This window comes from Xenopus tropicalis, chromosome 9 (assembly GCF_000004195.4).
Source record: "Xenopus tropicalis strain Nigerian chromosome 9, UCB_Xtro_10.0, whole genome shotgun sequence".
In the NCBI taxonomy this organism is placed as follows: domain Eukaryota; kingdom Metazoa; phylum Chordata; class Amphibia; order Anura; family Pipidae; genus Xenopus; species Xenopus tropicalis.
The window spans coordinates 36,295,880-36,322,041 of record NC_030685.2 but is presented as its reverse complement, the minus strand read 5'-3'; the positions used below and the strand labels follow the sequence as shown (position 1 = coordinate 36,322,041).

Below are 26,162 nucleotides of genomic sequence, written 5' to 3'. Positions count from 1 at the left end.
CTTTGCAATATACATCATTTAAAAAATATGCAGCCTTTTTCTGGTTTTGAATCTAATAATATGACTTGGAACAGTTACCTAAGCCTGCCCCCCCTGCTCTACTGCTGATCTGGCTCACTACTTTGAGACTCAAAACAAAAAAAAAAGTTACATTAGTAAAGCCTGCCTTCATCCTGCATCCTCCAAATCCCACAATTCCCTGTGCCCGTGATGTTAGTTAGGAAGAGGAATATCACAGTGCAGTGCATTGTGGGTTATGTAGTTCCTGCATGCTGTCTGTAAGCTGTGGGGAAGTTGTTACAATTTGTAACAACAATGTTTTAGTCCCTCCTCCCCTGCCAGGATTTCAAATGATGCAGAAAAAAACTGTTGTGCAGCTGGATTCCAGGATCTAAATGTCATATTTATTTATACAGATTACAGTGATAAGTATATTAGGGGTTTCTATGTTTTGTGGGGCTCTTTAGCAAATTTTGGTTCAGAAGCCGGAGCTCCCCTTTAAGCTTATGGTGATTTGTGTCTGTTCTCTGCATATAGTTACATAGTTACATAGTTACATAGGGTTGAAAAAAGACCATTGTCCACCAAGTTCAACCCATCCGAGTAAACCCAGCACACAACCTATACTAACCAATCTATACACTCACATACATAAACTATATATATACAACCAGTAATACTAACTGTAGATATTAGTATCACAATAGCCTTGGATATTCTGCTTGTCCAAAAACTCATCCAGGCCCCTCTTAAAGGCATTAACAGAGTCTGCCATTACCACATCACTAGGAAGGGCATTCCACAACCTCACTGCCCTCACCGTGAAAAACCACCTACGCTGCTTCAAATGGAAGCTCCGTTCCTCTAATCTAAAGGGGTGACCTCTGGTGCGCTGATTGTTTATATGGGAAAAAAGAACATCCCCCAACTGCCTATAATCCCCTCTAATGTACTTGTACAGAGTAATCATGTCCCCTCGCAAGCGCCTCTTTTCCAGAGAAAACAACCCCAACCTCGACAGTCTAACCTCATAGCTTAAATCTTCCATATGCCCTAATAAGTTAACTATATGATGTGAGTGTCCAACTAGTGTATTATACACCCTTACTGGACAACTAACACAGATACTAACGTATATTTGCTAAGGTTCTGGATAATGATATTTAGGTATGCTACTTTTTTCTTTTTCTTACTGGAGAGCTAGGAATAAGCCCTATTAAACTTGGAGTGTGTGTGTGTATATACAGAAGCCCTGTACTACAAGTCAAGCACACCACTGTGTTAATTACAGGGCCCCCTGTGTAATTGTATATTATCAATGTACACTGACAATGTGAGGAAAAAAAAGGCACCCAGCTTAGCATTCAGAGATGCTTCAGAGTGAGAGCCAAATGTGCAGGTCCCCTCTGTTAAATTGGCCTTTTGTCATTACACTATTCCCAGCATCCCACACGCAGGGAGTTGTTAGCACTGCCAGCAGTTATACAGGGTGAGCAAAACATTCACTAGTTTGAAAAAGACTCTTAAATGGCGAATATATATTTTCCAATGAAGACAGAGGAAGTAGAATATGCACAAGAACTAGGAACCCAGATGAGTATCTTCTCAAGAGCCATACACATACATTGCGTACAATACGCACTGGTGATCAAAACACACACAAACTGTGATTCTCAACACAAATTATGCAGGTCAAAATGTCTGAACAGAACCCCAGAAAGACACCAAGGTTTTTTTGTGCAGCAACCAGAAAAACTGAAGTTTGAATTCCAGCAATATTCATTTGTTTTCTCTCTTTATATCAATATGTATGTAATTAGAGTTATAGGTACCATTTTAAATGTACAGTATCAGTACAGCAATACAGTGAATGTAAAATTAGGCATAATATCCCCAGCTCTCTATATACTTCATATTGGTGAGAATATTTTTAGTAAAAAAGGTATAGAAAGATATTGAACCCTTTGTGAAACATAAGCATAAAGTTGTGTTCCTAAACGAGCAATAAAGCTCCCAATCTGTTTTTTGCCGGTTCCTATTTGATCGAAATGGAGAGAGGGTCTATTACCGTTAGATTTAATAAACTGAGTGGCTGCTGGTGCTTTAACAGGAGCTATAGCAAATGGTTATACAATAAGTTATAAAAGTTCTTTTGCATAGAGCTGATGTATAAGGAGAGCCAAGCAATGTGCTAGGAGTTTAGATAGAGATCAGGCATCTGCATTTTGCTAGTCTATCATTATGGCCTATTTATAAGTAACCTTTAATTCATTTGTCTCTTCCAACAGCCTGTTTATCAGTACTGAATCTGCACAATAGATAGAGCATCGAGGGAAACAGATCAGCAATACCAACCATGTCTATTATGGACCATAATCCCACCACTGGAGTAGTCACAGTTATTGTCATCCTCATCGCCATCGCAGCCCTCGGTGCCTTAATACTGGGCTGTTGGTGTTATTTGCGCCTACAGAAGATCAGCCAGTCTGAGGATGAGGAGAGCATTGTGGGCGAGGGGGAAACCAAAGAACCATTTCTCCTGGTTCAGTACTCTGCCAAGGGACCTCGAGTGGAGAAAAAGACTAAGCTGACTCCTAATGGCACAGAGTCTCATAGCTAATTTTCTGCCCTCTCACAGCCCATGAAAGGACGATTCTATAAAGCAGAACTAATACTGTGAAGAAGAGAAAAATAGAAACCCATTTCATAGTTGGAAGGTGACGCATTTGCCTGCCAGCAAAATCCCACACTGACAAATGCATCCACGGAATACTCATTCCTGCGATTATCTGATAACCTCTTACTTGAATGTCATCTGATTCGAAACGGAAATCTCCCCCAGAATGTGAACTGCAAACTAAGTGTAAATAGCTGCCTGTTTTTTACAGCATTGTATGAAGTCGATATTGTTTCTCATGAAACCGAATCCACAGAGATCCACTCAGAAGGTTCTGAAGAAACAGACTGAAGTTTCAATTGCTAGTGGGTTCTGCATTTGATGCTTTTTAACACTAAGAAGGCCCTGCATGGCTTGATGGGTTACTAACTTAGCTTTAAGCTTTTAACTGTAGTGAATCTGCCACTTGCAGTGGGTTTCTGTATGGAGCTGGTGATATGGAACATGTGTTCTAAGAGGCTTCTCCACACTTAAGTGGCAGATGAGCAGTTATAAGATTTTCTCTCCGCCCCTTTTTTTGTAGTCTTTTAGATTTTCACTACAAAACCTACAATATGTCATTAACCAGGAAATGTTTCACATTTATGAATTGATGTTGACACAAGAAAGTGTTGTTTCCATAGCACTGTTTGTTTTTAAAACAATTTGGGATGCAGAGCCATGATGCCTTGCTCAGCATTGCCCGCAGCCCATTTTATTTTTCTTTTTAAAATAGTCTACTTCAGCATTGGAATGAGTTTGGGTATTTTGCGTACCCAATGACCTGCTTGATAGACTTACACACACGGAATGAATAAAACACGTGCCTGTTTTTTTAAAGATTTACAATCTATTTTGGGGTGCAGTATGTTATTATTATAGCATAATGTGCATCAGATGTATCACCCACCTGGCCTCATTTCCCATTCAAAAAAAGTGGGGAAATGCTTTGATTTTAAAAGCCGGCAGCGCCAGGCACAGGGTCTGCTCAGAGGCACTCGCTTTGGTGTTCTAACCCGGTCTCGTCTGTCAGCGCCAGCATCAAACATTCTTTTCAATGGAAAGCAATTTCTGATGGTAAAGGCTGTTTTAGTTGTTGTGGTTCTCCCTTCAGGCACTGCAGTAGTCAAAATGCCCAGTCTTTTTATTTTGAGTTGCCTTTATGATTAATACTAAAGAAACTGTCTCAATGTTCAACACTGTGGCGTTAATTGTACCCAAAAGTGACACATCATGTCTTGTATTGCTGCCGACTATAAATTGCACTGAAAACATTTACAGGTGTTTTAAATGATTAAATCATTGTGATTTGCAGAACATTATACTCTAAGTATTTGGTGTCTCTAATGCTGCTTTTCTTCTCATTATTAATTTGGTTATATGGTATCAAACAAACTACAGCTGGGCAGCTCTACCCCCATAGGAATCCAGCATGTGACAATAAAGATACCCCACCCTTCGTACCTTTAGCCTCTCTCTCCTGATATTGAACATTTGCAGAGGGCTGTAAGCATTCTGCATACTTGAGACCTACACTAGGGTACCAGGTGTTACTGTTGTGATGCCATTATTCATTCTACATATATAATTAAAAAACTGCAGTCATTATCAACTTTTTCAGTATATTCTTTTAGCAAAATGCAGGCAGTTTCTCTTTTTGGTGATTTTTCTGTAGCAGCCGTGACTTTAGCACGAGGGCCCTCACTACAGGTATGGGATCCCTTATCCGGAAACCCATTATCCAGAAAGCTCCGAATTACAGAAAGCCCATCTCCCATAGATTCCATTTTAATCAAATAATTCAAAATTTTTAAACAGATTTCCCTTTTCTCTGTAGAAATAAAACAGTTCATTGTAACTGATCCAAACTAAGATATAAATAATCCTTAATTGATGCTATTGGGTTTAATTATTGTTTTATTGATTTTTTTTTTTTTTTACTCAACTTAAGGTATGGAGATCCATATTACGGAAAGACCCCTTATCCGGAATACCCTTGGTCCCGAGCATTCTGGATAATGGGTCCTATACCTGTGCTGTAATGCCACCAGTATGTATGGTCAGCTGCCCCCACAGAAACTAGCAAACTGCCTGGCCCTGGGTGAATACATGAAAGAAAAAGGTCAGGCATAACTGGGTGGATGAGCCCAAGGCTCAACAAGGTCAGGGCAGGCAAAGTTCAAACATAAAGGAAAAGCACACAACAATACATAGAGGCAGAGACTACAAGGCAACATGACACTCATACAGCTTTGCACCAGGCAACCTCTAGATACCACAGGCACAAGCCACTGCTGCACCCTTTAGGTCAATGTTTAACAGGGAAACTTTTGGTTTTGCCCACCACAATTTTTAGTAGCCAGAATGCAAGAGGTCCACAATCACCTGACAAGACACCAGATATTGCCGTTTTAGACACGATGGTCACTCATCGGTGTGTCTGAGATAATTAGCTATGTGCTAATACAGGTATGGGATCTGTTATCCAGAATTTACGGAACCTGGGGTTTTCCTGGTAAGGGATCTTTCCATACTTTAATGTTTAAATGATTTTTTAGTAAACTTAAAGGGGTTGTTCACCTTAAAGTTCACATTTAATATGTTATAGAATGTCCTATTCCTAGCAACTTAGCAACTGATCTTTATTTGTTTTTATTGTTTTTTTAATTATTTGCGTTCCTCTTCTATATCTTTTTTCAAATGGGGGGGCGCTGACGCTGGCAGCCAAAAAAAAAGGTTTGCTTTGTGAGCTTACAGTTGAATTATTATTGGTACTTTTTATCACTTATCTTTCTTTTCATGCCCCTCCTACTCATATTCCCATCTCTCATTTAAAACACTGCCTGGTTGCTAAAGTAAGCAAGACCCTAGCAACCAGATAGCTGCTGAAATTTCAAACTGGAGTGTCGCTGAACAAATAAATAAATTAAAAACCAAAAATAATAAAAACCAATTGCAAATTATCTCAAAATCATTGTCTACATGTCATACTAAACGCTAATTTAAAGATGAACAACCCCTTTAATTAAACCCAATAGGACTGCTCTGCCTCCAATAAGTATTCATTATATCTTAATTGGGACAATTAAGGTACTGGCACAAGGTACTGTTTTATTATCACAGAGATAAAGGAAATGCGATTTAAACATTTTAATTATTTGATTAAAATGAAGTCTATGGGAAATGGCCTTCCTGTAATTTAGAGCTTTCTGGATAACAGGTATCCAGATAATTGATCCCATATTTGTACTTTCTAATTAAACAGTTATCAATGTGTGCTTTAAAGGAGAAAGAAAGGTAAAGTCACTTGGGGGTGCCAAAATATTAGGCACCCCCAAGTGACTTTAATCGCTTACCTTGTACCCCGGGCTGGTGTCCCTGTTAGGAGAAAACCGCACCAGCCCGGGGTAGCAGCGATCGCTTCCTCCTTCCGGGTTCCCTGTGCGCCGACCGCCGGCATTTGCAGGAAGGAGGAAAGCGCTGCGCTCCAGGTACCCCGGGCTGGTGCTGTTTTCTCCTAACAGGGGCACCAGCCCAGGGTAAAAGGTAAGCGATTAAAGTCACTTGGGGGTGCCTAACTTTTTGGCACCCCCAAGTGACTTAGCCTTTCCTTCTCCTTTAAGCAGACAATACCCAGCCTATAGGGTCAGTGTTTGCCTGATAAGATGAAGTCCATCCATGTTGGGTTTGGCCAGCTTATAGTCAGAGAGCCCAGGAGAAACATATCCATGGCTGCTGCCGTGCTTTCCTTTGTTCAGCACACTTACATACAGCCAAGCAAGCTACTGCAAATAAAGACAATACACTTAGTAACAGAATCAAAATAAAAAAACTTTTTATTAATTTAACACCAGAAAACAATTTGATGAGAGAAGTCTTTTATCATTTGTTGGCACAACACTAAAAATGTAAATAACAAATGTAATCTCGGGCAGTGCGGCCCTACACCACCCACTTTCACCTTTCCTGCAGGTGGCATGCCCTCCCCCATAGAGACCTCAAATTGGAACCTTAGAGGAAATTCTTAATTAAAGTAAGATCCTAATAGTGCCTAAAGCAAAAGACATAGATTGAGGAAAGATTAAAATACCATAACCAACCCTGATTCAGAGATGCGCCATATCATGTATAGATTCTAACTCTACATTGGAACCAAACAATTTCCATGGTTTCACTTAGGGGAAAAAAAGCTCCTAACATTCTGAAGGAATAAAACATTTTGGCCACGCATTAGAGTTTTGTTTGGGTTTTGGAAGTTCAAGTTACACCTATTTTAAATTTGTCTTTAATAAAAAGTTTCGTTCACCGGTTGGGGCATGTAGAACGTACTTTGGGGTAAACAACAATGAATCTGATTAAGCATTTGACCATGTTTATCACTGGTGTGCTGGACAATGCATCACTTTACCATACCAGTAAGCAGTATAGCAGCTCCAGAACATATTAATAATAACAAATATGTAGAAAATAAGGTTTTGGCAAAGTACATGTTCCTGGGCATCTGTTAAAAAGCAAAAAAAAAAAAAAAATCCATGAAACAAAAGATGATAAAAGTTGCCATTTAAAAAGATGTCATTGAGGGCTACAACATGATAGCTGTTTCATTTTCAATACACATGATTAGAACACTGTGAATGGCTGCAGGTTCCTTCCCACAGGGTCTCCAAGTATTCCTAGACCAGTGGCCCATAGATTTGTCAGGGCATCAGGTTACAGGAAAAGTTTTTATCCAAATTCTCACCCTAACTGACCTGCAAGCTGAACAAACATGCATCCTTCCCAACTGGCCTTTAAATTAAGCACCCCCTGCCAATGCTCCAGGCCAATTCCCACAGGGTGGCACAGTTTGGGAATCGTTGCCCTAGACCAGGGATCCCCAATGTTTTTTTTTACCTGTGAGCCACATTTAAATGTAAAAAGAGAGCAACACAAGCATGAAAAATGTTTCTGGGGGTTATAGATAGGGGCTGTGATTGGCAATTTGGCAGCGCCATTGTAGACTGACAGCCAACAGGAGGCTCTGCTTGTCTGTACACCTGGTTTTTATGCAACTGAAACTTGTCCAAAAGCCAGGAATTAAAAAATGAGCACCTACTTTAAGGTCACTGGGAGAAACATGTTGCTCACGAGCCACTGGTTGGGGATCACTACCCTAGACCCATGGTAATCTTCCAAAATGATAATCACTACTTAGTTCTTACGGCTTAAAAGCAATCAGTCACAATCCATAATGTCTGAAGCACTGCTAAATGTATCATTGTGTTTCACAGACCTTCAATATCTATGGACACTCAAATATTCAGTGTTTATTTAAACACAGCATTACTCCTTGTATTACTCCTTCATATCATGGCTCTTCCTCTTCTGCTGAGCTTCTGTTTGAAAAAGGGGGGCCAAAAGTATCAGACAACAGAGACGAAAAATATGATTTGCTACAAGATTTTCTATGCATCATTTGGGCAAAATTTGCCTAGTTGCTGCATGTTAAGTTTCCTACACCATACACCTCTAAGTCTGTAAAATATTTCAAATAACTGATGCTCTATCCAAAAAAAGGTCAGCATATGGTGGATTTTGGAAAACAGGCCAAAGGTAAGCTAAAGCTGATATATGTCTTTTGTCAGATTTTGTTAAATCATAAATATAGATTTAAAATTGTGTATCTCTTTACAGAACTTGGAGCATTTGCTATCACAATACTGATTTAACTGCTTGAGATTATTGTTTCCCCTCCTGTTTTCCACAATAGACTGGTCCACCCAGTCCCAGCTGCTCACGTGTTAGTGGGCCCTCAGGTTCTTAACCATTTCATGGACATTCCCTATTATTATATGGGAACAAAGAGTAGAAATAGAGGGTATAGCAGATTATAGTATATAAATAAAAGATGCTATGGTTGAGTGAGGACAAGAAGAAAAACAGTTGGAGACTGGGCGCCTGATATTGCAGCCTGGCACTACTTGATACATAGCCTTAAATTCATATAATAAAGCTGTACTTAATAACTGAAATGCATAATGTATCTGTGACTTACAAAATATTCTCACATATCACAAACTTTTATGTTTTTAAACAGACCGCAAATAATTACTTTTTCTTTTTTTATTTATCAATATTTTACTTTTGTACAGTTGAGACAAAAGTAAAATATTTTCAAATGTATATTTCCCTGTAGCAGCACCGTAAGCCTCATTACTGACATTGTAACATTTTAATACAGTTATGGGACCTGTTATCTAGAATGCTCGGGACCTAGGGGTTTTCAGATAAAAGATCTTTTTGTAATTTGGATCTCCATACCTTAAGGGCTCTGGCATACAGGGAGATTAGTCGCCTGCGACAAATCTCCCCTGTCTCGGGCGATTAATCTCCCTGAAATGCCATCCCACCGGCGAAAATGTAAATCGCCGGTGGGATGGCATACGCGGCGGCACAAGTTTCCTCTCGAGGCAACTTGCACAATTTCACTGAAATCGTGCTGCCGCATATGCCATCCCACCGGCAATTTACATTTTCGCCGGTGGGATGGCATTTCAGGGAGATTAGTCACCCACGAACAGGGAGTTTTGTCACGGGCGACTAATCTCCCCATGTGCCAGAGCCCTAAGTCTTGTAAAAGTTTAGGATGAAGACACAGGAAGCTACTAGTAGCAGCTACTCGTCACGGCTACAAAAATAGACAATGCTGGTCATTTACTGATAACTGTCTCAATGTGTTGTTTTAGCAGGAGCAATTCTCAACATTGTCTATGGCAGGGTATTTTCTGGCGTTATTAGCAGTGACAAGTAGCTGCTACTAAGTTGCTCCGTTTAGAGAGCAGGTAACGGCTTACCGAGTTGCTGCTGGAAAACTAAACAAATGTCTATTAAAGCATACATTTTGGAAAACTGGTGAAAAAAAAAAAAAAAAACAAATCAAAAGAAGAATGTATTATTTGTTGTGAACTATTTAAAACATTAAGGTAAAGCAGCCCCTTAAATATTAAGGATTCAAATACTACTTTCCATGGAGAGCTGTAGTCATAACACTTATTTTCTGGAGAAAGGCTAATAATATCTCTGTGCGTAGAAGATTTTATGGTTTGCAGACTTCTATAAAAATAGAGATTTGACTGGTAAGCCCCTTGCAAAAGGCCTTTATTTACAATATTAATAAAATGTATATAAATAAACGTCAAGTTGTTTTTACTCTGTTGTGTTTTCCTTAATTTGTTCTGATGCCAGTGTGCCAGTAAGTGTATCATGATTTCCTTCAGAATGACCCATGTTTTCCAGGGCAGAACTGATGTGCGTATCTGCATTGTTGACCCCTTCTGTCTCCGACTTTGATTTACTCTTAGACTCCAGTGATACCATGAGGAATTTGAGCACAGCATTTTCTGCCAGCAGACTTTCAGAAGCAGCTGCCAGCTCTTTCAGTTTATCAGCCATGGTTCCCACCTCCTTTTGTTTTTGTTCGTACAATACCTGTAAGTGCTCTTTGTGTAGCTCCAGTGCTTTGTTATGATGTTCTAGCTTTTCCTTTTGCACTTTTAGGTCCTGTGTATTCTTTCTTGCATCTGAAATATGACTTAGCAAGAGATCTTGGGCCTTGTGTAGGACCTCAATTTCAGCCCGAAGCCTTTGCATTCCTCGTTCCAAGTAGGACACGTGATCCTCTTTGTACTGAAGGTAGTGCTTGGGGCAGGAGGCTGGGGGATCAGAGGCAGTCGATGGCAGAGTAGCATGTTTTATGATAAATTTTAGAAGGTTTGGAAGGGTGATTTGCTGATCTTCTGGGTATTTAACACTGCGGTCCTTCCTACAGAAAAAAAAGTGGGTGGAAAGCAGAGTAACTAAGACAATGAATCTTTTCTTGGTAATTATCACTACTGTGCAAAATCTGACTATTAAGGATTAGTTGTGAGAAATTTCAGGGTTACAGTGGATCTCAAACAGAAATCAAAGATACCATTTCCTGGAGCCATGAGGTCAAATACTAGTTATTGCAAATACTAACAAGTTTTATAAACCAGACCAAAGCCAACAGAGAGATAACATCGCCCACATTGGCTCCCCATCTTCCTTTATACCAATTCACATCAAATGAGTTGATGTTCGTCACCTGAGCTTAGAGGCTGACTTACAATATATAGAATTACATATTGCAATTTTTTCCCAAAATGCAGCAATTCCAGCGTCAATGCAGACACATAGGGGGAGATTCACTAAGACCCGAATTTGGAAAGGCTCTGCCGCTGTTTACAATGGTCAGTACAAATTTTTCGTAAGCATTTTCAGGATATTTGTGATTTTCGTTTCCAATCCAAATTTGTCCCATTTGTGATTTGAATTCGTGGATTAGTAAATCTGCCCCTAAGAGTCAATTTTCTTGAAGCAAGTGCTCTGCACCTACCACAGTAGCAATACTGACAGCACTGAGGGAACCCTGGAGCTTCTGCCTGGTCAGGAGGTGTCAGAGTTCCCTTGCATCAATGCAGAAGGCAAAATGGAATGAGTGGCACTGAGAGCAACTAGAGGAAAGCGTTTGGAGCACATTTTGATGCAAGTACCCTTAAGGGAAGTGGTTTACACACAACCGGTTGGTGGCAAAGCGCAAGTTGCCCTCTGTGCTTGCGAACTTAAATGGGCCCTACTTTCGGCTAATGTTTACATTTCAAGCCAAAGAGTACTTTGCTTGAACAATTGAGTGTTGCCAATGTCACTGACATTCAGTTCACGGCCTAACAAGATCCGAGATGGGGAGCTGCTGAAGACAACTTTTCTGTTACTAATCCAACAGGTTCAGCAGCCCTAGTATATATAGTAAGTCCACTATATAAAATACAGTTAAAACATGAAAGCATTTTGCAATGGTTATGTTAGGACTGTTTTAGAATATAATTTGTAAAAGCTATGAAAAAATGTTGGGGGTCCTCCTGCAAATGAGATTTCTGCACTTTCTCAATATCCACATCCACATGTGCCCCAGCTTCCCACCGCACTGTGTGTGGAGTGGAAAAATAGACAGTAAGGGGCGCATCTTTTTTGTGTGGTATTATTTCCCCCATCTGTAGTGCAAGAGGCAGATTTCTATAAATAGTTGCTGAACAGCTGATCCCACAAATTAAAAAGGGGTGCCCCAATACTTATGGCCATATGGTGCAATTCAGATACAAATTTCCAGTGCCTATTAAGACTGTTAATTACAATACTGATTGCTGGAGCTCGGCCAGCAAACATCAAGACATTAAACAGATTTGAAAATAAGACTTTGCTTAGTGTGTTGGCTAAAATAAAGCTGCTGTTAGACTTGAGTGAAACCTATTGTTGCATAGCATCTTCCTGTCAAAACGTATTTGAAAGAGGAAATAACATGGGCTATAGCTTTTACTGTAAACTGTATGCCTGTGTGCTATAAATGCAGAATATATATCGTGACTGCCCAGTTCCCGTTAGCAGTGTATTAATATACTGTGTATTGGCAGCTGCATACAAAATACATATATTACTTCATTCTCTACTTTAAAGCTGCATGAAAAAATACATTCATCCAAATGCTATCTCGCTCATCAACAACAGCTTTGCAGATTATGCTGAAGAATATGGTGCAAGGTGTACAGCATAGGAAGCATTGAACTAATGGGTGTCTTAAGGAGATGTTCCTGCCAGGGCACCCTTTGCATGTTACACCTGTATACACAACTGACTAGCACCTAAAGCATAGATCATGAGTTGCACCCATGGGTGCAAGCAAAAAACTATGGCAACTTGTGCACAATTTACTAATGCAAACAAAAATTAGCACTCTCATTGGTAAATAGCATGTGTTGTAGCCCACATTGCTTAGCAAGCTTCTCCCTATTGCCCTGTAATTCTAGGGGGAAGTGCTGCATTGTGGGTAAAAAAAACATGTTGTTTTAGAGCTCATATCTAAAATTGAGCTCTTTGTGTAACACAAGAAGATCATATCACAGGAGCACATACTGTTGACTTGACTTAGAAAGAAATTAGATACAGAGCAATCATTTTTTACATTTTTCAGCCAATGCATTTAAAAACTGTATTTTTACCCAAATGTATCACTACATACACGTTTACTGAATCTATTTATAAAATGGTTATAAAATAGTATAGAAGATTATTTTCCTCCTGCCTCCTGTTTATTGCTTACATTGAAAAAATGAAGTGATGTGCAGAGGAAAAAAGAAATCAGGGGTCATAAGAAATATTCTGTAAGCTATTCTTTAATGGGTTGCCATGAAAGATTTTAACAGTAGGGGAACCTGTTCTCTTATGTAAAAGGAGGAGGATTTAAGGGGTGGTTCACCTTTGGATTAACTTTTCCAATGATGCAAACATTCATATTCTAAGACTAAAAAAATTGAAACCAATTGTAGATATTTTGTGTGCTTTTTGGATTTTTTAGGTTTTTGTAGAGCAGCTCTCCAGTGTGGATTTCAGCTGCTGACTGGTTGCTAGGGTCAAATTTACCCTAGCAACAAGGCAGTGGCTTGTATGAAAGATTGTAAGATGAACAAGGAGAAGGCCTGAATAGAAAGCATTAAAATTAATTTAAAAAAATTGGGCAATACTGTTTAAAACTGTGATGTACTAAGCAATCAAGACATGAATTATAAGTATTCATTAGAATAATCATCACTGATCAACTGGAAAAGCAGCAGTGTGAATAGTATGACTAGTAAAGTATATGGCTGGTAATGCCAGTACGAGATGGACCAACTGGCCACATTTTAGGTAACTTTTTAGAGTGAAGACATACACAGCTACTAGTCACAGCTACTAAAACAGACAATGCTGATCATTTACTGATAATTGTCTCTTTGTGTGTTTTAGCAGAGGCAATTCTAAGTATTGTCTATGGCAGGGTATTTTCTGGTGTTTAGTAGGTATGTCAAGTAGCGGCTACTAAGGAGCTGTGTGTGTCTTCACCCTTAGGGCTCTGGCACACGGGGAGATTTGTCGCCCGCGACAAAACTCCCTGTTCGCGGGCGACTAATCTCCCCGAGTTGCCATCACCTGCCATCCCACCGGCGAAAATGTAAGTCGGCGATGGGATGGCACACGCGGCGGCGCGATTTCGCCAAATCACCGAAGTTGCCTCGCAAGGCTTTTTCGGCGACTAATCTCCCCGTGTGCCAGAGCCCTTATTGTTTCTGTCTTGCCATAAACCAGCTTTAAGGCTAGTTATACCTAAATTCCATTAAAATAAGAATAGAAATTCTAATGTACTTTCAGCCTTATCAAGGGGAAACACATTTATCTGATAAACAGTATAGAACACAAGACTTTCCAGAGTGCATACTGTCTTTTCAGTTGTTTTTCAGCTCTAGGCTTAACAATCTCGCCAAGTAATTAAAGATACTACTTTCCATTATCCATCTATTATCTTCAGGGCCATGTCACTCACAGCTCACTGTCATTGCCAATCTCTATATACTATTGCTCAGGGTAAAATCATCACAGATCAAGAACAAGATAAGTTATTTTTCCTTCCTGCTTGTGTAGTTTAAAGTGTCATGGTTAGAGAAAATATGGTATTTCAATTGTTCCTGGGAACAATGTTAGCTTAAAGGAATTCTGTCATTATTTTTATGGTGAAGTTTTTATTACTATATTACACTTTATAAATTGCAAACAAATTTATTCTACCATTTCAAATTTTATTCTTGAACCAATAAATAAATTTTTTAGGTTTAATATTGGCCATCTCAGGTCATTGTGCCTAATCCTCTGCTTTCACAAAGAGCCTGCGCTTCATAATGCAACTGCTTTGAGATAAGCTATTGTTTCTACTACTCAGTGTAATTGGAGGAGTCATGTTTTCCCATGACAGAATCCTTTAAATCAGTGCTGTCCAACTGGAGGCCCGCTGTGTGGCACTCCACCTGTCTGCCTGCTGTGACTGCTTACCTTTGTGTAAGCTTTAAATGGTATCAGTACTGAGATTAACTGGCCCCCTGCATGGTTCACACCTCAGATTCAGGCTGTAAACCCCTGTAATGTTTAAACATGTAATTCCCTGCATTGTTTACACATCAGGCTCAGACAGTAAGCACCCACACTGTTCACACCTCAGACAGACTGCAGGAGCAGTGCCAGCATTGTGTCACTGTATGTACTGCCTGCCCTATGCTGCCTGTGTGTATAGAAATGTATGGCACACACAGGCAGCATAGGTCAGGCAGAGTATGGCGCACACACAGGCAGCATAGGGCAGGCAGAGTATGGCACAGACAGGCAGGAAATGGGGGAGTGGTCAAAACTGGCTTCCATTATCAGCCCTTCAATATGTAGGCCAGATAAATTCCAGCCCTTGGTACCATAAAAGTTGGACAGCACTGCCTTAAATAATTCTAAGGTTTACAACCAAAAAGTTCCCTTATTACATTCAAATAGATGCTTGGTGGTTACATCACATGGGTGTGAAAGTTGTTAACAATGGGGTTATAATACCTTGTGTGAAGTAAGTATGACAGTTCCTATTATAACATTATTGCAACAATTTTTGGGAAAAAAATCTTAATTAATAAACATCACTTGTACCATAGCACCTATATTTTTGGTGAATATGCAGGAGGTATTAAGTCTCTACTATAATGTAGAATACTGGCCCATGCTTTCCAAGTGAGCAGACAATACTCAGGTCCTGTTACCATTCTTAGGAAGGAGCATAAAAACTCACATTCTAACAGTAAGTACCTTAGGGACTTCATCTACATTCTTACCACTTTATTCAGTAAAATGCCACTTACCTGTTTTGTGGAAAGAACAGGATTGTGGGAACACGATCCACCATAAACTGCCAAGGAAGGTCATTATGAGCAATATTAATCCTTTTAAAACAGAAAAACAACATTTACAAAGTACATTTTGTAGCTTTCATAAACAGCTTCACATTACTGCCCTCTCACATACAAAGTTATATGCAGGCAATGACAATAATATAAGAATGAATGAATAGCATATTTCATGAGGCCACTATGTGAATATTCAAGGTACTCTAGCATGAGGATTTACATTGTAGCTGGTTGAATGGGCAATTTGTGGTGCACTAAGGAGTGACTGAACAGCTAAATAAAATAATAATAAAAAGTGATCAGCAGTAAAAAGTCAGATTACAATGCATTATAAAATGAATGGATTGTGGTCTGATTAATCCAAGGTTGAAATCTTTATCATGTGGGATAAATTGGACAGTCAAGGCTAGACACTGAAATGGTGCAGATTGTTTGTGGTCATTTCTACAGCAGTGTTAGAGGGAAATTTCTGCTTTGTGTAATAAAACATATAAAACTCCCAGACTCCATTTTCATCAAATAATTCAGAATTGATTTCCTTTTTCTCTGTAGTAATAAAACAGTACTTTGTAATTGATCCCAACTAAGATATAATTAATCCTTATTGGATACAAAACAATCCTATTGGGTTTAATTAATGTTTTATAGATTTTTTTAGTAGACAAGGTATTGAGATCCAAATTACTAAAAGACCCCTTATCTGGAATAACCTTGGTCCCGAGCATTCTGGATAACATGTCCTATACCTGAGATGCAAGCAAACATGGATATTTAAGCAGAAAATGTGAATTATGGGATATAAACAAAAAAATAAAATCATGTATTTCTGGTTGGAAGATGCAGGTTTAGCTTTAAAGGACACATATAGCATAAGTGAAATCCCCCAATCTGATAGGCTGTAATGAATAATATATGGTGCTGGTTTCACTCTGGCCTAAAAAGTTACTTTAAAAATGTTCCTTTTTATTGGAGCTTCCCAGGGATCTGCTACAGTCCCTGTCTGTGTTTCAAATAAGAAGTGGGCGTGTCCCTGCCAGAAGCAAAGTAGCAGGGAGATAGCCAATCACAGCTCTGCAGGTACACAAGCGAAGACACGCTTCAGTTCCCTATCAGGTCAGTCTAGCTGCTGATTGGTTCCTATCCTACAGTGATGTGTGCTGAGTGCTGCCGGCTCCCCTGCGCAAGTTGGGAATGGAAGCAGCAGGAAGTGGAACAGAGGGGCAGGACTAGTAGGGATTTTGAAGAAGTTTTCAATAAATGAGCCTGAAATTATTTTTTTGAAGCACATTCCTTCTACATTTAAAAGACTATAATATACTGGCACATTGTTGTTTTTCACACAACCCTTTTTGTGCTGGTACCTTTGGATCCTGTTTTCTTTACTGGCAATCTAATGGCCAGATTAGAGACAAAAGATTTGTTAGCTGACGCTTCACACTGATATTGTTTATTTTTATATATTTTATAACAGCAGGGGGCGGTGTCACAGCTTGCCAAAAATACATCTCTTTTTGCTTATATATATATATATATATATATAAAAACTTAAACTTTGATAAAGGCTACAGGAGTAGCCGAAACATCAGTTCTTCACTATCCTCCAATAAATTATTGAATTTCATGATAAGTCCTGTGTGGAGCGGCCCATTTTTTTGATCGATTATCTACGTGTTGAGGACTGCACCCAGGCGTTCAGTGCTGAGTTATCGTGAGTGCCGACCTGCTTTACATTCTATATTATATATATATATATATGTTGCAAGAAGACAGTCACTCACGTATAAGTAGGTCCAAGGGAGCCTGGGTGCAGTCCCAAAATAATAGATGGAGTAGCTGTAGAGAGAGTCCGCACTCACAGGTCTTACAGAAAATGTAGAGGTGTTTTAGATGTTGATTTGAATAAACACCTCTACATTTTCTGTAAGACCTGTGAGTGCGGACTCTCTCTACAGCTACTCATATTATATATATATATATCTATATATATATATATATATATATATATATATATATATATATATATATACACATATATATATACACATATATATATATATATATATATATATATATATATATATATATATATATATATATATATATATATATATATATATATATATATATACAGTCCATGTAGATGGTAGCACGCCACAAACCAGGAGTTAAATGCCTGGGTGCTAATGCAAAAAATACATAAAAACTGCAGTATAGGCCAGCACTCACAGAACTTCTAGGATTATGACTTCAGACGAATAAAGATGTTTTTACAAGAGATCTTGAAGCATGGTTCTTTATTATTCCAACGTTTCAGTTCCAGCCAGGATGAAAGTTCCTGGCTGGAACTGAAACGTTGGAAAATAAAGAACCATGCTTCAAGATCTCTTGTAAAAACATCTTTATTCGTCTGAAGTCATAATCCTAGAAGTCCTGTGAGTGCTGGCCTATACTGCAGTTTATATATATATATATATATATATATATATATATATATATATATATATATATATATATATATATATTTATTAGTATATATTAGTATTATAAATTAGGATAAAAGCCCTGCACATTACATTTTGTACCAGCCCAAAGCCATCAGAGCCCTTTAGCAGTGAAGGTCCATGCCCCCAATGTAGCTCCACCATCTTCATTTTCTGATAATGCACAACATATGCTCTAAACTCACAATATATAGCGTATATACAAAATCAAATTTCCAATTCGGAATAGTGCATTTTGAATTGTTTAAAAATCAGCCCTATGGCATGAGCTTCTGTGTTCTATGTAACCTCACTGTTAATATTTTGATGATTCCAATGAGCCCTAAGCTTAGCTCACAGAGTATATGCCAGCAGGGTGATCTGTTGTAGACAACAACGAAGGCAAGGATCATTACTGTTACATGGCTACTGAGCCTTTGGGCTGGTATGTATAGTCCAGCACATAAAATAAAGCATTTCTTGACGATTTTATTTTAGGCTTTAGTTTTTCTTTAACAACCAATTAAATTTTCTGTTTTTTGGAACAAAGTTCAGTCTTACCTTGTCACAACGAGGCTATCGGTAGCTAGAAGCTGAGAGAGCCGGATGAAAATATGATTCAAAGCAACACAAAAACCACACCAGGTCGTATAATACACCAACAACACATCCTGTGATAGACACAAGTTCAGTATCACTAGAGAGCCATACTAGTGTGAGATCTTAAAGATATGGTCATAAACTGGTGAGGGAAATAGCCAATACCCTTCCAGACTAACAGTGATTGATTTCATGTAGGCTAGGTACTGTCACACATTGCTCTTTGATTTGCTGCTTTCCACCCTGTTATTAGAAAGCAATGATAAGCATGAAACCTGCCTGTCATTGCACTCTTGGCAGACTTAGGACAAAAAAAGTGAATCTCCATGCATCGGAGACATACACAGGTTGAGCCACGGTTGGTCCACATGCTGGAGTAGGCTGATCCAAACGTTGGCCCAGAAATCAAAGTGAATCACACAGCCAGCCTACAGAGTATAGTTATACGAGGAGCACACCAGCATGCCAATTCAGCCCTCACAGGATAAAATATTGGTTAGACAGGCCCTCCCAAGGGCCCTATACACAGGAGGTTATGCTGCCAACCAGGTCTTGGGGGGCAGAGTCAGCTGCTTTTATGCACATGTGTATAACTAATTTATGTTTAGCAAAAGCTGTCAATTAAATAGCAAATTAACCTGTTTGGTTAATGGCACACAGGACGATTCCAAGCATTTTGCCAACTAAGCTTCTATCGTAAAAAAGCTTGAACCATAATCTCAGATTTATATTTGTAGAAAATAAAATCCCCAGTTAGGGACATATTTATAAGGTGAATATAGCAAGAATTAAGATTTGTACAAAATTTGGAAAAATACTCAATAGATAAGTTTGCACACAACTTTAAGACTGTAATAGAGAAATTAGACTGTAAGGCCCAATGGGATAGAAGTCAGGAGTCTCTGTAAATGCTTTGTTAAATGTTGGCTCAATATAAAAGGATGATAATAATGCTTTGAAGACTAATGGAGTTGGGTGCAGGCATGCTGCTTGAGTGAAATCAGAGAAGTGAGTGGCTTATATTAGGGTTCCCATTATAGCACAAGCTCATGTTGATTCTGTTAGCAACTTGATTTTGGGACATTTTTTTTGTGGATACAGACTGACTATATTGGCATTTATCCCTAGCACAATGTTCATGTATGCGTGAAATACAGGACAAGGTATAATCATGGCAATTCCTATTTGCAGATTTGTAGTGTTTTGTGATTAACTGATGGAACTAGAAAATGCTGCATATCTCCCCAGGTGCCAAGGATACATATAATATATGACACATTATATGATTCTTATACCACTTGCGAGTCTTGATAGGCATATCAGTTTTGTAAGCACAATACTGCCAAATGCTTTACACAATGCTACTTCCATTTATACTTCAGTATATATGCTAAAAGAGCTATAACAGATTTTTTAATTTTTATTTACACACAAACATATATGTACATTATATTTAGAGCCTATTTATTACAGGGGATCTCTCCTCTCCACTAATTTTTTGCATAATTCTTTCATGATTCTTTGCAGCTTTCTAGTATACATGAATAAACTTTTCAGTAATTTTTGTAAACGGCAACCGAATGCATGCTTTTTTTTAGGCTGATGCCAAACGTGGCGTTTTTACGCTGCGTATTTTCTCAGCCTAAAAGCGCCGCACAAGCCACACAGCCCCTGACTATGACTTTAGCCTAGTACTGGTGACGTAGCAAATCCCGTTTCCATGGTGCTAATAGTGCGAAATAGTAAAAAACGCCTGGAATCTGCCTTTGTGTATACATAGGAATAGGTTGCTGTGCAAATAACGGCGTATTTCGGCAAACACTTGAAAAATCTGTTGTTAGGCGTTTTCTAGCGTATTTACGCATTGTGTTTCCTTCGAGTCTTTTCAAGTTATTTCTATGGATGATCATTTTGTGCGTTTTTCAGCCGCCGAGAGAATTAGAAAATATGCAGCGTAAAAACGACACGTGTGGCATCAGCCTTAAGTGCTGATAACTAAAACAATGCAGCAGAAGTCAGCTGCAAAGACTGCAATTACTATGTGTCTTCACAGCTGTTAATCAGCTGGCTTCTGCTACTCTGCTTCAAGAGCAAGAACCAGCGGTGCAGACAATAAAATTGAACAGATACTGTTTTTAACAGAAATTACATTTACAAGTGACAATTAAACCACTGACATTGTGTTATTAATGTATAAGGGCATTTGCTTAGAATTATATTTTTTTTTATCTATGTAAAACATGTTTTGGGTGCAGTTACCATTTACAATTTGCATTCTGGTGCACACACTGCAAAGGTAACCTGCCAATAAAAAAAAAGGTAATAAAAATAGCGATTTTTAGGAAATAATAATGTACCTTTTTGCTTTCCAGAACAACAGGATAAAATGTGTTTGATGTCACTTCAGTGATTAATTGCTCGTTGGATGCATAGGGAGGAGCGTCTCCCACCAGATGCCTTTGTAATGGGCTGTAAACTTTGCTGTAGTTCTGGATAAAAGCCTCTGCAAACATAATTAGGATATTTAGTAAAAATGGGCTTATTAAGCCATTAGAATAATATGAAACATGTAAATTTCTTCTTAATATAGCTGAATTTAAAGGGGAACGCCCACCTATATCACTTTTTAAACATTCATGCCCTTTAAAATGATACAGTGGGTTTAGTTACTCTGTAAGATCTCTAAAATACACCCTCTTCTAAAAACTGTTGCTTTGCATGACTCTGTTTCAGTGCACTTCCTGCCAATATTCCCTCTATTCCAAAAATCCTCCTAACTATTTTTAAGTAAAACAAAAATGAAAACATGCAGTTTGAGTTCATTAAAGAATGGAGATATTTTTGCTAAAAGCAAAAAAAGAAAAAAAAAACTTAGAGGAATCAGTGTTACATGACTTACAATGTAGTACAGAATGTCTAGCTAAAAAATAAAAAAAAAAAACGGTTAGTGGCTGACAAAGGACACTTGTTCTAACAAATTTGTTAGAATATTTTCTTTTATTATGCTAAAAGAGGTCTCCTCTTTAAGAGGCACATTTATTAGAATCTGAGTATAGAGCTCAATACATAAACACTCACCCATGTTCTATTCATTCCTATGGAATATTTAGAAGGATATTTATCAAATGGAGAGTTCTAACTTTCACCCACTGATACAGTACACCTTTATTCCATAGGAATGAATAGAACATGGGTGAGTTTTTATGAAGTGAGCTCCAAACTCATATTTTGATAAATGTGCCTCTTAAAGAGGGGACCTCTGTTTGCATAATAAAAGAAAATATTCACACAAACTTTACAATATAAATTAATGATTTAAAAGTGATTTGTAAATGAAACTGCAACTGAAAGCAGTTTGTCCTTTGCTATTTACTTTGCCAAACCACGGAAACAATACTGAATTATGCACTCGGACCAACGACTCCCTGGTGCATAACCCTGGAAGTGATGTCACTACATACAGGATATCACTCGCCAGGTAGATCAACCAAGCCCTTTAAGTTTTACTTGTTAATCTTTATCTTAATCAAATTAATAGTCCCACAATCTGCCAATCTCACGCAAAAAGCAAAGCCAATTATATATAAATAATGTAGCAAACAGGCAGCAGATTAATATATTAAATACATTCATTTTTTTTAGACTTTTTCTTACCTAGATTTGGTTTAATGAGTGGATGCCAATGGTCAAGAATGTAGTGCACTTCTTCTTTTATATCCACAATGGCAGCAAACTCTTTTCCAGAAGCTGATCCAGAGGCTCCCAATCTTTCAGCATACATCCAAGACAAGTTGGAATCCAGAAGATATAGATTTAAAGTCTTGTTGGTCCTACAGCTGAGGCCAGTAATACTATTACCGCTGATATGATAGCTAGGACTTAAAAGTATTTTCTCCTCAATATGAGGCACTAAATGTGTATTATCTTCTTTGAAGTTCTTCCCATTGGAAGAAGGTATAATGTGAGTGTTCTTAAGGAAACTACTTGAAGCAATAAATCCCTTGCTTAAAGTCTGACAACAAGCAGTATAGTAATTATAGGGACTGTAGAACCTTGGGAAGTTGCTACACTCTCTGACTTTAGAAAGAAAGCCCATAAAGGAATTTTCTTTGAGGTAGAATAAGTCTAAAGCAGCTTCAATATCAAGAAAGTTGCACTGGTGCATGTAGACTTTACTTGGCCTGATACCGGCAGATAGATTGACACACAGTTCACAAATATTGTGAATCCTTGACATTAAATGCCACTGAGGAAGAACTACAGTATTACAACAGGAAAAACCTTTATAGCTGCCAGTATTATGCAAAGTTGTATCTGATGAAGACTTTTTATATGAATCTTTTTGATCATGGTCCTCATGAACAGGAAGGCTTTTAGTGCAACTATTATACTCCAGGGCAACTTCAGTGATCTAAAAAAAACCCAGAAAAATACAAAAAATTGTTAGCAACTTCACAGATACTGAGATATTATAATTGCAAGCAATCTTTGCTATAATCATATTTAGCCCTCTGAAAGCTTTCATTTCCACATATTATCTGTCAGTCATATTCCCATTAAAACATGTTGATTTTGCTACATATACAAATTGAGATAGAACAGGATCATGTTTTGTATTCAACTTTCAATATATTTACCGGGAAGTTTACCTGCAATAAGATATTAACAAACAGAAATGTGTCAAGTTTGCAGCTCTACAGCTGTTACAGTTCATACTGAAGACAATATATGATTTCTATAATAAAATAGGTTTCTCAATTGGATAGTCTTAATTACTGCAAGTAAACACATTAAGCTGTATTGCAGCTCAAATCAGTTTAATTAAAGGAGAACTCTCACCCAGACATAAAAAGCTGAATAATAAAAGTAATTTTCAAATTAAACATGAAACTCAAACTCTTTATTTATAAAAACATCAGTACCCAGTATAAAGGAATCTGAAAATCCTAGCTGTCAATAATATATTGCCGGTGCCACCTGTATGCCTTAGGCATTGAGGTGGGGCAGATAATAACTTTAACTTTCCATTCAGCACTTCTTAGATGTCACTACACTCCTCACTTCCCCCCTCCTTCCTCATAATTTAGTGATATAGCCAGTGAATGGGCATGGGCATAAGGTCCAAGACTGAAGGAAGCAAGATTTATAATATTTATATAGTGTAAGTGAAGTTTATTTTGCTCAACTAACATAATAGAAATACATCTGGAATTATTTGTTAGGGTGACAGTTCCCCTTTAATAGAAGAGCACAGAGCAACATTTTATGACTTGCCATTTCTGTGCTGGAGCAGTTCCACAATGCCTTAATAATTAAAGATGAATTTACTTTATATTGCATAGATGCATTATATACCTAATATCTTGTGTGAGTCATCTCCCATTGTGTTTTTCTTCATTATAGAGTCACCATAATGAAGTATTACCAGGGCCACTGTTAACCTCTATACACTAATGACTTCAAGAGACAGGCATGGGTCTCCGTACAACTGGCATGCACATTCATCTGACAAGTAGGGACAGAGGCGCACTCTCACAGACACCTCTGCACTTGACAAGTTGGTCTGTGATAGCAAACAGTAGGCTTTTTCAGCCCAATACAATCATATGAATTAGCACACAAAAAAGCTGCAATCTCAAAGCTATTACCATAAATAAAACATCATACTTTTGTCCCTAGCTAAACTAGAATAATTTTTGCATGATACTGCCAACTGAGCCAAAATTCGTTTATGAAAATGAGTTCTCAAATCCTTTGCAATACTTGCCCAGCACAGTTCTGTTATTCTATAAATATATACATGTTATGCAACACAGAGAAGACAAGTGCAAGGGGAAACAAAGGGACATTTCAAAATATGTAACAAATGCAAAAAAGAATGAAGCAAGCAAATAACTAACAGGGTCTATCCAGATTTTGATATGTCTTGATGTTTATGGCAAACTTTTTAAAATATTTTTATACCTAACAGTTATGTTTTACCTTTTAAGTAGCTTTTCTTAATGAATGTTGATACAGACAGTTCTGAGAAGACCTGAATTCCATTGTAAACTTCAGAATATTCAGATTGTAGGAAATAATTTCAGATTAATTTACCACATTCCTACATCAGCTAGTTTGAGCATTGTGTGCATATTAATATTAAAAACACCACAATGAATTATATTTGTTTTAATTCAACCAAAAAGTAGAAATACAGCTGTAAAAGACCAAAATCTCTAACCTGAACAGCTGGCTTTAATGGAGAACAATAAAACAAACCCTCCCTGTATCATTCCTTCCTGTTAAGGATTCACTGAATTAAATTAGAAAACGTATTTTTCATAGACTGTTATCAACAGTTTCAACTAGTTTGCAGGCAAATTACATCAGTGGCTACTTGAGTTCAATGACCCAATGATAAAATTAGCTTGTAAACAAGCTCTGTAATCGGATCGTAGATGTGTTACTTGCATTCAAATTATACTCCACTTTCAACTTAGGGATACATGCAGGCATCTTATGCACTAAGAGCACCATTAAGCCTAGTTACTCCTGTATAAGAGACAGGCTAAACTGGAATCATGTTTTTTAAAGGCAGTATTGCTTCAAAGGTTGGGTTAAATCAGAGCATCTAACAGATTTAATGTTCTACATGCAGCCATTTACTGGGATAGGAATATCAGGCTTACTGTCCTCTAATTGCCCCAGCACCTTGAACAGTAGCTGATGGAGGGCCATGAATTAAAAAACCCTGCTCTAGCATTTCATCCCCATGACAAATTTGCACATTCTCTGTTAGGTGTACTGCTACCAAAAGCAAACCAGAGATGGTTCTAAAGACATAGTAAAGAAGGTAATTTGTGGGATGTGCTAGATATTTCCCATCAATCACATTGATTATGGCTTTAAAAAAATGAAATGAGCTGATGATCCAGGCTCTTGCAACAGTTTCCCAAGATGGCACTGTTGGTCCAGCAGAGGGAAAAAGATACATTAAAAAAGGCTAAATTCAGCCAATTGTTTATACCTGAAGCCAAGCTGCTTATTGATCCTTGGTTAAAAGGGCACATGTACAAAAACTAAATGAGTTGTAAACCTCATAAGAAGTCTGACACTAGACCAGAAAGAAGCTGTAGATCTTACAGGATACATTCATGTGGTTTCTGTAGTGACGTATCCCTATGTGAAATTGCATGCTCCCTGGGAAATTATTGGTCAAATCTTCAATATAATTCACTGCAATATGTGTCCATATGTCTACTAACCTCATGCAAGAGGGGCTGTTCTTCAGATAAAGGGTTGTATGGTATAAACATAAAGAGAGCCGGTCCTTTCTTCAGCTCATTGTGCAGCAGTAGGCTTTTGCCACCATGTGGCCGCAGCCAGTAAAAGAGGTTTTCTCTGTTGTCTAGTGCCCACTTGCAAATATTTGTAGCTGTGAAGTTCATCTCATTATCTGGGTAGACCTGTTTCACACACAAAAAAAAGTCAGATTTTTGTTTTTCAAGCATAGAATATTTTGACAGAATTTATTCAGTGAATAATGTTCTAATGCTTGTCACATACAGAAAAAGGATATTAAGCAATGTAGGCTATGTATTGTTCAATGCTTTCTATAATCTCAATTCAACAAAGGAAGTATAA

General features: G+C 38.0%; 2 protein-coding genes across 4 annotated transcripts in view; one reads left to right on the top strand and one right to left on the bottom strand.

Annotated features, from left to right (window-relative positions):
• snn (stannin) overlaps window positions 1-3,984 on the top strand; it is a 53,498-nt gene extending 49,514 nt beyond the window's left edge. Inside the window, exon 2 of one of the 3 annotated variants that reach the window (XM_012969977.3) lies at window positions 2,289-3,984. In XM_012969977.3, the coding sequence (XP_012825431.1) occupies window positions 2,357-2,620 (264 nt within the window). In that variant the 5' untranslated portion in view covers window positions 2,289-2,356 and the 3' untranslated portion in view covers window positions 2,621-3,984. 3 annotated transcript variants of the gene reach the window in all.
• A 5,779-nt stretch (window positions 3,985-9,763) lies between these two features.
• txndc11 (thioredoxin domain containing 11) overlaps window positions 9,764-26,162 on the bottom strand; it is a 31,012-nt gene continuing 14,613 nt past the window's right edge. The window contains 6 exon segments of the mRNA NM_001078815.1: window positions 9,764-10,457; window positions 15,412-15,492; window positions 18,498-18,607; window positions 20,894-21,039; window positions 22,191-22,947; window positions 25,784-25,984. Coding sequence (NP_001072283.1) covers window positions 9,842-10,457; window positions 15,412-15,492; window positions 18,498-18,607; window positions 20,894-21,039; window positions 22,191-22,947; window positions 25,784-25,984 — 1,911 coding nt within the window. The 3' untranslated portion in view covers window positions 9,764-9,841.